The following is a 12,402-nucleotide window of genomic DNA, read 5'->3' as shown; positions in this document are numbered from 1 at the left end:
TATAATGTGGTGATGATATCTTATTCGTATTGGTGACACATTTGATGCGGTGTGCTTTCTGACAGGGTCCGGGTTTGCTGATGTCAGACGATGACACAGTTTTTCATGGGGAGTTCACTGACGAGTGGACCATCAGCGGGAAGGTAGAAGTGATTTCTTCTCTTTGTTTAAGACTTGGTGTCTGCAAAGGTCTTATTTTGATAGTCTTCAAAGCTTTAATCGACCTTTTTTCCTTTTTATCACAGTTGTTACTAATAATACTCTAAAACAAGTTTCATTCTTCACTCCTCTTCTCCTTCAGGGGATTTTAACCATGCCTAATGGTGACAGTCTGGACGGCCAGTTCAGTGGAGAGTGGAGCTCAGGGCTGAAGGTGGTTGGAACGTACACAAAGCCAGGCATTGTTGAACCTCCAAACAAGGAGAAGAACGGCCTGAGGTGAGTATTTATTGCACTTTAGTAAGCTGGTTTTATAATAATGCATGTAAATGTGCTCCTGATTTGTGAAGGCTTTTATTTGTCAACTTCTTGTCTGTTACGAGGGTATAATCGTATAATGCCGTGTCATTTAAAACTTTGAAAATGTTGCACATGTGCAGCAGACTGGGTCAGTACGCCGTGCCGGCAGATCAGAGGTGGATCTGTGTGTTTGATGAATGTTGGAGTCGGCTAGGCTGCGACGCTGCTGGGAAAGGAGAGAGGACGACGGCCTGGGAGAACATCGCTGTTACAATAACAACTGCACGACGGCAGAGGTAGACACATAAAGGACGCAACATCAAAGCCTCAGATTTAATTTGTGTTAGTTTAGACTGCAGATTTCAAATAAAAGATTGATGTAGCCAAGTTGAGGTCACACATTGGTTGATGAAATCCAGTTTTAAAGGCTCACTTTCAACATTTAAATAGTCAGTAGCCTGATTTTTTTTAAATCAGGTTTCAATAATAAACTTCTTTATTGTACATTTTACCTCAAATAGCACCATAATTACGAAAATGAATATCATATTAAGACTTAAATCTAAAACTGAGAACATAAATTCATCAGAAAGGTGTTTACTGCCGTCATAAATTCAGTGAGAAGTCGAATCATTTTCCCCTAGACGTCTATAAAACTGACAGGAAACAGCTGATGACTTAAAGCACCACCTCATCCATCCAACACAGCGGTGGTTCTGTCGTGCTTCGGCACGTTTGGCTGACAGTGTAACTGCCACAGTGGCATTAATAAAACACTGTATCTGTTAAAGTGAAAGCTCTGCCACACAGTTTTTATAATGAAGTAAACCTACACATTTTAAAGATGAGACATTAATGCAGTATTTATCATTTTACTTTAAACTAAATGTGCTGAAGCTCCTGCAGAAGAAATATGTAACTTTCCAAACTACTTAATGGGTCGCACAGTGTGATAATAATTCATCGTGTCTTATGTATACAGTTGTCAACTTAAATGAGTGGATGTGTCTGTGTGCTGTATGTTTGTAGCCCAGACCTCAGCAGGTCTCAGACCAAAGTCCTGGAGTGTCTGGAGTTTATTCCTCAGTATGAAGAACCTGTCACTGCAGCAAACTACGACAACATACGAAGATACCTCACCAAGGTATAGTGATCATACATTTAAATAAACAGATTTATCCTTCATTAAGGCGCAGACTCAAATGGTTTTGGAAAGACAGAGTTAATGATAGGACTGTGTGTACGGGGTGTGATCAAAAACTTGGATGTCCACCCAACTTGTTCAGTGGAGAACCTGCGTGCATGGCAGAGGTAAAAGTGCAAAGTGGATGAATTAGCAGGGAGGCGGGCCTTGAGAGGAGGCTGTGTGTCTGCACACAGTTGCATGGTAGACAGATCAGCCTGTGATAGAATGGCCAACAACAGTTCAAGTCCATTTTAAAATCTCCAGTTAACCGAACAGGCATCTGTTTGGACTGTGGGGAGAAGCCAGAGTAAGTGCAGAGAACCCATAAATAAACAATAGAAAACATAAATTAAAATGTACATTTTAGGGGCTTTTCAGATTACATAGAATAAATAAATTAGAACTCACATTTTCGAAGAAGAAAAAAAGGAAAGCTACCTGAAACGCTTTGCTAAATTAACTAAAATATAAGGAAATAATAAAAATATAGGTGGTTTCCTTATATTTTATCTGTCACGTTGGTCACACCTCGATACGTAATTGCCAAGATTACGTATCAGCTGCCTTTAAAAAGCGTTGCATTTGTATTTAGTACACATTATGAACTTCTTTTTTTTTTTTTTTTTTTTTTCGCCTGTCCCATTTGGTTCTTTAGCCATCAGAATTGTTGTCTGAAGACCAACAAGGATACCCAATGGATTTATTTTGCCAAATGGATCATCATGGCATTGCCGTATTGGTCCATTTGATCGACCTTTGTTTTTATTATTTATTTTATTTTCAGTTGTTACAGACGGGACAGACATGAGTGAGGGATAGGAAAGGGAGAAAGAAAGAGGAAGGAAAAGAAAAACAGAAGGGGAGAGGGACAGTGAGAAAGGGGGGAAGAGAAAATATCTCCGGGATCACCTGTTGAGAGAAAAAGAATAGAAAACAAGCAAAAAAAAAACAAAACAAAGCAACATACTATACACAACACCATCGCATTAATCTAGCTAAGTGTAAACAGCAGTAAATACTAAATATTGAATGTTGTTGTGCAGCACGCAGGACAGACAGCGCACAATGTGCTTTGAAGTAGCAGCCAAGAAAGGTGTGATTTAAGTCTACGAACAGTGAACACCCATGTGCACACCTGTGTGGATCGGCGCGCTTGTATTCAAATGGTTTCCCCATGTAATGGTCTGCTAGAGGATGTAGAGAGCCATAGCCCCGTCCCCCAGGGCATGAAGCAGGCATGGAGGAGATCCAGGCCCCAGACATCCAGAGGCCCCAGAGTGCAAGAGCCCAAGGAGGACCACCGGAGGGGCATCCGTGCCACCTTCATGGGAAGGGCTGAGGATCCACATTATGAACTTCTAAAGCTCACTACTGACACATATTTTAGGAATTTAAGACTAAAGCTAATAACTAAACAGAAATGGGGAAATTCACTCTTTGAACAGCTGAAACTAATCTGAATTCAAAACAAAATAAAATAAACCAAAATAGAAACTGTAATAGCTGTGGCAACTGGAGACCCAGCCCTGATCAGCCGCGATGATCCGTCACGTGATGTTTGAACGCACTGGAAGCCGTTCAGACTCAAAGAAGATCTTGAGGGGATATTACAAAGTTTAAGTTAGGTATGGTTTGATTATCATGAGCTGTTTTCATGAGTCAAGAAAGTCTTCTGGTTTTGGTTATTTGTAGTTTTGTTTTTGTTAATAGATGTTTGTGTATGTGTGTGCATCAGGCATGTGAGACCCCCCACCACCCTCTAGGCTGGCTGGTGGAGACATTGGTGACAGCGTACAGGATGACGTACGTCGGTGTGGGATCAAACCGCAGGCTGCTCAGGCAGGCGGTCCAAGAGGTCCTGGCCTACCTCACGCACTTCTACGGTGTCATCAGGTAGATTCATCTGTTTGCTGGGCCCTCAGGAAAGAGTTTCTATACACGGGTCTGAGACTGGAGAAACTTCCAGGACTGTGCTCTGAAAATTAGGACATTTTTCTTTTTCCCTGTTTAAGGTCATCTTAGTGCAGCTTTCTGTGCCATTGCTACATTTCAGTCACTACCTTGAAATCCTTTTCTGACCACCTGCACTTGTGCATATGATTTCACCATGGACCTGTGCAGAGATTTTCCAGGTCAGATTTAACCGACTTTATGTCGAGGATCTGAAAATTTCATGTGGGTTTTTCGTGCACTTAAGTTGTAAGAGTTCCACAATTTTGGAAAAAAAATAAGACAACTTCTCCCCTGTGACTCTGAGGGCTTTTAACTCTGAGAGTAAACATGACATGTCTTCATATTAAAGTTATTGTACCAAAAATAAACCAATCAGCTGATTGTGAGGGAGTCAGGACTGTGGTTTAAGATTTGGTTTACAGGGACTGAGCCTTTTTTAGATTTAGAAACTGAATGCAAAACCAACTTAAATAAAACTCTTGTATACAACAAATTTTACTATATATGTATATGTGGTATAATGTCTGTCACCTGACTAAATATGGGTGTAATATTCTGTCTGCAGGTTTTTATTCCCAGGATTACCGGACGATGGCAGCGTCCTCCCAGATGCCCCCACCTCTCCAACTAAGAGCAGACGCAACTCTTACACAACAGGGCATGGGTGAGTGACGCACACACACACACACACACACACACACACACATACAGGACACATGAAGTTTTCCTGACTCTTCATCTGTGTTTTTCTCCTCTTCTTCCTCCACCACGTTATTCTCCAGCTGTGTTATGGTGGTGAGCTCCTCCTCTCTCCTCCTCCCTCTGCTGCTCCCTCGACTCTATCCTCCTCTCTTTACTCTGTACTCCCTGCAGGAGGAGCAGGAGGAAACTGAGTACTGGGAGCGCATCCTCCGACTCAACAAACAGCCTGACCAATCGCTGCTCAGCTTCCTGGAAGTGCAGGAGTGAGTACAAAACACACAAAATAAGTAAAAATATAAAAGGTTTTCTTCTTTAGAAAAAAACATTTTGTTTGTTTGTTTTGTGTCATTTGAATTTTTCCACTTTAGGAAGTTCTGGCCACTGTGGATGTCAATTCTTGGGGAGAAAAAGCAGGTGAGGCAGTTTTTTTTCTTTCTGTAATTTTCAGTCTAAATGTGCAGCTTTTATTTACAGCTGCAGCTCTCGTTTCATTGTCTGTAACTGGATCTCTTTGCATGCATTACAGATTGTGTCCAGCAGCAAAGATGCCTGTTTTGTTTCTGCTGTAGAAACACTCCAGCAGATCAGGTAGCTGCCCTGTGATCACGCACAATGTCATTAGTGATGACTAGACACTAAAAATGAAAAATGGAGCTCTTATTCATGGTTTAGAGTTTTGTGTATCTATTAGAGTGATTCATTTGCAACTGAATTTACAGATGTCCTGGTTACAAACACACAACCTTTTCAAAATGTAAATGTTTCTTCACACAAGTAAAAAAAACTCCTTAGAAGCAGATTTTATTAAAGCGGGATAAAGTTCATGGTTCACCTGTCGGCCGTGAAGAAGAGCGTCACTACACTGAATGATCAGCTGTGCTCAGTTCAGAGTGACGGATGATGCTGTCGATCCTGACGTCCACCTTCACATCCTGAACCTGAGCGCACAGATGTTCAGCTCGTTGGTGGGCGGGGCTTCCTGACTGTGATGGAGGGTCTCCTCGAGGGTGCTCAGTATTTTGCACTCTCCTGCTGACCTCAGAGCAGCCAGCAGCTCTCTGTGTGAACTGAGTAAGCGGTTAAAAGAAGGATAGTCGGATGGGTGATCACTTGAATGGGATGTCGCTATTGTCTCCTTTTCCTTCATCAAGGATGCTCAGCTATATCCTCTCCTAAAGGAAGCATTAAACACCTTTCCTAAGCATTTAGAGAATTTGCCCAGCTCTTGTGAAGACTGCCACACAGATACTTTCAGGTCATTTCACTCAGTTAACAGTTGATTATTCAAGTACACACTGGGACTCCTTCACTCAGCTGTTTTTTTAATAGATGTGACGCTTGATCACAAACTATTGAGACTTTGGTAAAGGGATACACACCCATGCACTAATAAAATTGTCACAATGTCATGAGTTTATAATGTAAATTCACGAGTTGAGTATTAAAATTCAACCCTTCATATTTACACAGCACCAGATTCACTCCGTCAGACAAGCTGATGGTGATCCAGAAGTCGTTTGAGGAGCTGACCCTGGAGGTGAAACCTCTGCTGCATGGTGACTTCCTCTGGTGCATGGATGATCTGTTCCCACTCTTCCTTTATGTGGTGCTCAGAGCCAGGTATCCTATCACACATTCATGCATCTGCATGTAGTAGGAGGTGTCTGGATTGCCTTATTGGTGATATTTGAAATCTGTGTTGGTTACCCACCCCTATGCTTTTATTGATGTCTTGACAATCAGGGAACAAAAACATTCATCAGTCTACCTGATATTTATTAAAAATACTTATATTTTTCCCCAAAAAGTACTTTTAGCTTGTCTCCAAATACAAAGGAGCAGGATTCGGGGTTGGTGTCAGCCCTACCGGTGACTTAGACCTCACAGTGTTAAATTTGTGTCCTCTCTTTAGAGATTCAGGTGTGGGAACTATAGCCTCAAAGTTTTTTAAACACGTGATATTTATAATGATTAAAAAAAACTGAACATTTTATAAGTGCTCGCTGGCAGAATTTATATCTGTAAGAGAATGAAGGGCATTTTCCATCCTGAGCTATTTTCTTGAGTATTTTATAAAGTACTGTGTTTTGTTGGAGGTTGTTGAAGTAGCTGTACAAGAAGTGAAAACCAAACTAAGCAAGTCAAAGAGGACCAAACCAGTCCTGGTGGTTTTCAAGTTCGCAGTCTTGTCATTTGTATCATCCCACCTCTTTGAAAGTAGTTTTATAAACATCCAATTAACCCATTACACATTATTCTGCTGCTCAGGATCCGAAACCTGGGAGCTGAAATCAGCCTCATAGAAGATTTGATGGATCCCAACATTCAGCACGGAGAGCTGGGACTGATGTTCACAACACTAAAGGTGAGAGCAGCCGACTCCCAGACACATTTACATAAAAGGTGTAAAAGTATCCAACTCTGTGAAATGCTCATGTTTTTACATGAATTCTGTATCATCTGTAAAATATTTGGATATTTCTTTATGTTTCAACATAATTTTATGGACCCTTTGTGTTTTCTTCTGGATCTGAAGCAGCGTAATTAGAAAACCTTTTCAACAAATTCCTAGTTTTGTGTCAGTTTACAATAAGAAAGGTCTATAAGCACTTTCCTGTTTGTGAACGTGACGGCATGCTGGTTTCCCTGGTTGCTGTGGGTTTGTCTCTGTAGTTGCTTAGAAGGAAACAAAAAAATCTTTGTAAAACTTCAGGAAATCTCTAAATTGCTGTTTTTGTTTCAGCTTCGTCCATCATGCATGCAGGATTTTAAACCATGTCTCTGCCACAGGCCTGTTACATCCAGATCCAGCGAGAGACGAACACGTAGGAGGAGACAGGAGGATGCCACGCGCTGACAGGAAGTGCCATAGCCAAACCGAAGCTGCATCGAGGCTGCAGACGTGCACAGCAAAGGGAATGTGGGAGCTAAACCGCCGAGCAGGAGGAGGTCTGACACCTCTCATTAACTCCACTTTTTTCTATCAACAACCTCAGCAGGTCTGTAAACAGTGGGAGCGTAGCGCCCTCTTCTGGACAGGCTGAGACACTGCACCTTCATTTTCAAATGCACTTTGTCATACGTGTCAGTTTAACTTCCATTTGAGTTTCAGAACTATCTAATGAAAATGATATTTTACAGTGTTTTCCTGACTGGTGAATATACAGTGTATATTATACCGATTTCATCTGCTTTCTATGAAAACTAGAGGCAAAGAGCGCTAACTACATCATAGATGATAAACATTCTGTGTTTTAAAGGAAAAAGTCGGTGCTAATAACTGCAATAACGATGTAAATATTTTTCTAAGGGTGAAAGAGTTTTCAAAAGGGAACTTTAAGGCTGTTAAAGCTGCGATCGTTGTTTTTATTTAGCTGAATTTGAATGCAGTGGAAAACCAGGGAGAGAGATGACGAGTGTGTTCTTGGTAGCAGATTTTGGATGAATACACTGTTGAAGGCTAATGTGGGCTACAGTGCAGGTACTTACTTAATGTGCAGCATGTGGCAGCTGCAGTTAAAGTTAAAGTCTGGCTCTAAACCAGAATAATGTGCTGCTGCTGCTGCTGCTTTGTGAGGCTGAAAGATTTTTCTCCGTTTTAGCTCAATTTTATTTTGAGTGTGAGTGACGCGCTCGCTTTTCACTGAGCAGCCGAATGAGACAGAGCTCGATCAAACTGGGCATCCCGCCGATGCCGATGCCGATGCACATTAACAAACTAAAACTGTAACTCTGACACACAAACATAACTCTGATCTCCTACAGCTCTGATATTTTTAACCAGGATAAAGTGACCAGCAGGATTACTGATTTTGGTCCTTCGCTGAACAGGATGAACAAGCTCAGCATAAAAGAAACTTTCATTCTTTTAATCTGAGTGCTTCTTCTCTTATTCTGTGTTCATGTTTAAGAATATCATCTTCAGATCCAGGAACGCCGAGTTTTTCTGAGCTTTAGTTTACTTCCACGTTCAGCCGGCGAAAGTGTGCAAAAGGAATCTGCATCTGTCATATTTTTGCATCAAGCTGCATGAAAGGAAAATTTCAGGGTTTTTTCTTTTGTTTTTGGGTTTCTGTTTGTGTGTTTTATTTTGTTTTATGTTATTAAGAAAAGCTGCAACATTTCCAAAATGGTGCACACATGCACGTCGTAATTGTTACTGTGTGTGTTTTAATGCAGATCCAGATTTTTTTAAAAACACATATTTGTCCAACTAGTTAATGAAACTTTTAGGTTGTTTTGATCCCTTGAAGTTGACTCAGAATAATATTTTTTTTTAATGTTGTGTCCTTGTATGTTCAAGGAAAAAAATAAGACATGAGGGAGTTTTGTCACTTTAAACTGATTTTATTATTTATTTATGATTCGAATACAGTTTAAATTAATGATATTGATTATAAATTATGAAGACTTACCACAAACCTGCACTGGATCTATCTAAATTTGAGTGAGCTGAGGACTGTGATGCGTTTGTATCATCGAGACTGACGACTTGTAACTTCAGTGTTACTGAAAGCTGCACTGTATTCACTGCCACCTCCACCATGTTTTTATTTTTGGCAGAGTCACTTAAACCTGTGTTCTGATTTACTTTTTAAAAAATACTACAAGCAATGGAGGGAGAGTTGCTGAGAGTTCATGGTGTAAAGCCTGAGCCGTAAAATAATTGACCCTTTTTGAAACTGGTGTGTTTATTGAATCTATTGCTTTAAAAAAATTAAATAGCAATTTATAAATGATTTGTGTGATTGTCAGTCACACTGATTATGTACAGATCTCATGTATCTCATGTATGTATCAAATATGATACAGTCTGTGTTACAGGGTTATATCTTTGGACCTATCAGGTTCAAGGAGAGAGAGCCTCAGCCAAATATCAACACTGTCTTCAGCTCTCAGACTGATTTTTGTTGATTTGAGATAAATGAAAAGTTTCTCTGAGAATCGTAATGCACTGTACAGCAGCGCTCCGGCTTCATGCATTTCCTAAAGAGAAGCCAGTGTCTGCCTGGAAGGAAGAAACCATTAGAGGAAAATAAAGTAATTAAAACTGATGAGCTAACATGTAAAACATGTTTCAGACTAGGAAGCATCTTTGAGGTGATTATTTTTTTCTAACTGGGTGTATATTTTTGTAACCTTGTAGAAAGAGTTGATTTGGGGGAAAATGATTGATGAATGTTGAGTAAAGACTGATTTCAGATGTTTATTTTTAAAAAAGGCAATAAATTTATTTTAACTCTGGAAAGGTCTCCTCGTTTTATTAAAATCACGACTGTTTCAAAAATGATCAGCACTCCTTCGAAGCACAGAGTGTTTGCAAACGGACTGATTCTTATACAGCATCTTTCTACTCTCCCAGAGCTCTTTATACCCACACTTATTCATACAAGTGCTTTCTATCTAACATTCAAACTCCATCGGAGAGCAACTTGGGGTTAGTATCTTGCCCACAGATATTTGGCATGCAACCCGGGAGCAAACCAGGTTAGTAGATGACCTGCTCTAACTTCTGAGCTACAGACACCTGGAAACATCCATCCATCCATCCATCCATCTTCATCCGCTTTATCCGAGGCCGGGTCGCGGGGGCAGCAGCCTAAGCAAAGAGGCCCAGACCTCCCTCTCCCCAGCCACCTCCTCCAGCTTATCCGGGGGAACACCAAGGCGTTCCCAGGCCAGCCGAGAGATATAATCTCTCCAGCGTGTCCTGGGTCTGCCCCGGGGCCTCCTCCCGGTGGGACATGCCTGGAACACCTCGCCCAGGAGGCGCCCAGGAGGCATTCTTGTCAGATGCCCAAACCACCTCAGCTGGCTCCTTTCGATGTGGAGCAGCCCCTCCCGGATGGCCGAACTTCTCACCCTATCTCTAAGGGAGAGGCCAGCCACCCTTCGGAGGAAGCTCATTTCCTCCGCTTGTATCCGCGATCTCGTTCTTTCGGTCACTACCCACAGCTCGTGGCCATAGGTGAGGGTAGGGACGTAGATCGACCGGTAAATTGAGAGCTTCGCTTTTACACTCAGCTCCCTCTTCACCACGACGGACCGGTGCAGCTTCTGCATTACTGCAGCTGCAGCCCCAATCCGTCTGTCGATCTCAAAAATCAGAGATGAGATTCTGAGGCCACCAAAGCGAAAGCCCTCCGCCACTTGGCTGCGCCTAGAAATCCTGTCCATAAAAATTATGAACAGAACCGGTGACAAAGGGCAGCCCTGGCGGAGCCCATCACCCACCGGGAACGAGTCCGACTTATTGCCGGCAATGCGAACCAAGCTCTTGCAACGGTTGTATAGGGATCGAATGGCCCGTAGCAATGGGCCAGACACCCCATACTCCCACAACACCTCCCACAGGACACCCCGAGGGACACGGTCGAATGCCTTCTCCAAGTCCACAAAACACATGTAGACTGGTTGGGCAAACTCCCATGCACCCTCAAGTATCTTCGAGAGGATGAAGAGCTGGTCCAGTGTTCCGCGACCAGGACGAAAACCGCATTGTTCCTCCTGGAAACAGCTCCAAATATTTGAAGGAATAGGTGTGGTCTGAGGGTTATTTAGTTCTTTTGCACATGTAGGTGAAACATTTAGACTCTGGATGTTGAGGTTTGTGAGGCTGACACAAGAGGGAAGCGAAGTGTAGAGCTGAGCAGGATGATGGAGGGTTTTTTGGAGAGTTTGTTTATAAGTACCAGTCTCTGATGGAAGTGAGAAGACTTCCTACGCACACGCACACACACACACACACACACACACACACACACACACACACACACACACACTGAAGACAATAAAAGGTGTTTAAAATTAATACACACCATGAGCTTAGTCTATAAGTCAGCAGGCTCTAAGTGAGGAAATCACACATTACAGTCATTTGATTTATTGTTAATATGAGAAATATTGACTAGTGAAGCGTTTTACTTATGAGTCATGAAATAAACGATTATAAGGACTATGTGAAGAATATCTGAGTTAAGTCCGTAACCTCCCACACTTTTCTTAACATAGGAGCAGACTGAGAGAATAGCCCTCTAAAAAGGTTTACCAGTGGTACAGAGCAGAAAGCTGACCAGGACTATTCATAAGGATTGTAATACATCTCAGGGCCCCATTATAAACAGTATATCCAGTACATGTAAGCACTGGAAAAAGACAGATTTCAGGACAAGCATAGGTCATATTTAGTGTTTTTTTCCTTTCTTTTTTTGTAGCCTAGTTGTAGTTCAATTCTGGGGACAAACATTTATAAAATGTTGTGAGAGTGAAGTCTACACTGATTATAACTGTTTTACACATGCAGAGATATAAGAGGAAACCACACAAAGCAGGTATTTGCATTAAAAAAAACCCAATAGGAAACAGTGATGTGGTTTCCACATCCAGTAAAAAAAACAACACAATAGATTCATTCAGCCTCTTTAGGATCATAAAGAGCAGATCACCACAATCCACTAAATGTAAGAGATCCAGAACTATAGACGGTATAAAAGATGGTCTTTTTAATGGCCACCAGGGGGCACCCTTGTTGTTAGAAAGTGAGTTCTGGTCAAATAGGAGTCAATGGGAAAAGCTCTTTTCAGCTCTTTTTCTCATGGACCTCAGCAAACACTTTCCTGTTGATTTTATTGTCTCAAGCACTATTTTACAGGAGAATACAAGAGGTTTTCCCAGTTTGACAAGTCCGCTCTTCATTCTTCACAAATAATTGCAATCACAAATTAAATAATAAACTTGAGGTTTTCACTTACCAGTGGGTCACATCACATTGGCTGTGTCCATCTTTTAGGCCGCCTGTGGCGTGTACACAAGCTTTAACCATGCCTAAACACTAACACGTTGTGACCATTTCATATTCAGGCCCAGGAGAGGTCGTGAGGGATCAGATGTTGACTCTCTGACACTCAATTCAACCTGATGTCGCAGCTACCTGTGGAGTGTGATCTTAGGTTAACACCTGTGTGTTGGAGCAGGCTCAGGTGTCCGTTTCATTAATGATGGATGATTGTTTCTTCCTGACATCACCTGGATTTCTAACAAAAAAAAAAGTATTTGTGCCTCATTCTCGTCTGCTCTGCTCCAGTCAGTGGCTTCAAGTTTTA

At 41.7% G+C, this 12,402-nt stretch overlaps 1 protein-coding gene across 3 annotated transcripts in view; it reads left to right on the top strand.

Annotated features, from left to right (window-relative positions):
- The window catches only part of LOC146500892 (alsin-like), a 31,937-nt gene extending 22,426 nt beyond the window's left edge, over window positions 1-9,511 (top strand). For 2 of the 3 annotated variants that reach the window (XM_085135651.1, XM_085135649.1), the window contains 12 exons: window positions 66-143; window positions 302-438; window positions 600-755; window positions 1,489-1,603; window positions 3,381-3,538; window positions 4,164-4,262; window positions 4,381-4,563; window positions 4,669-4,714; window positions 4,827-4,888; window positions 5,771-5,920; window positions 6,569-6,665; window positions 7,091-9,511. In XM_085135651.1, the coding sequence (XP_084991777.1) occupies window positions 66-143; window positions 302-438; window positions 600-755; window positions 1,489-1,603; window positions 3,381-3,538; window positions 4,164-4,262; window positions 4,381-4,563; window positions 4,669-4,714; window positions 4,827-4,888; window positions 5,771-5,920; window positions 6,569-6,665; window positions 7,091-7,129 (1,320 nt within the window). In that variant the 3' untranslated portion in view covers window positions 7,130-9,511. The remainder of the gene's footprint in view (window positions 1-65; window positions 144-301; window positions 439-599; window positions 756-1,488; window positions 1,604-3,380; window positions 3,539-4,163; window positions 4,263-4,380; window positions 4,564-4,668; window positions 4,715-4,826; window positions 4,889-5,770; window positions 5,921-6,568; window positions 6,666-7,090) is intronic. The other variant, XM_085135650.1, reaches the window with a different exon arrangement.
- Window positions 9,512-12,402: the final 2,891 nt, after the last annotated feature.

The sequence above is a fragment of the Neolamprologus multifasciatus genome, chromosome 16 (genome assembly GCF_963576455.1).
Source record: "Neolamprologus multifasciatus chromosome 16, fNeoMul1.2, whole genome shotgun sequence".
NCBI classification, from domain to species: Eukaryota; Metazoa; Chordata; class Actinopteri; order Cichliformes; family Cichlidae; genus Neolamprologus; species Neolamprologus multifasciatus.
This window is presented reverse-complemented; position numbering and strand designations above follow the sequence as displayed.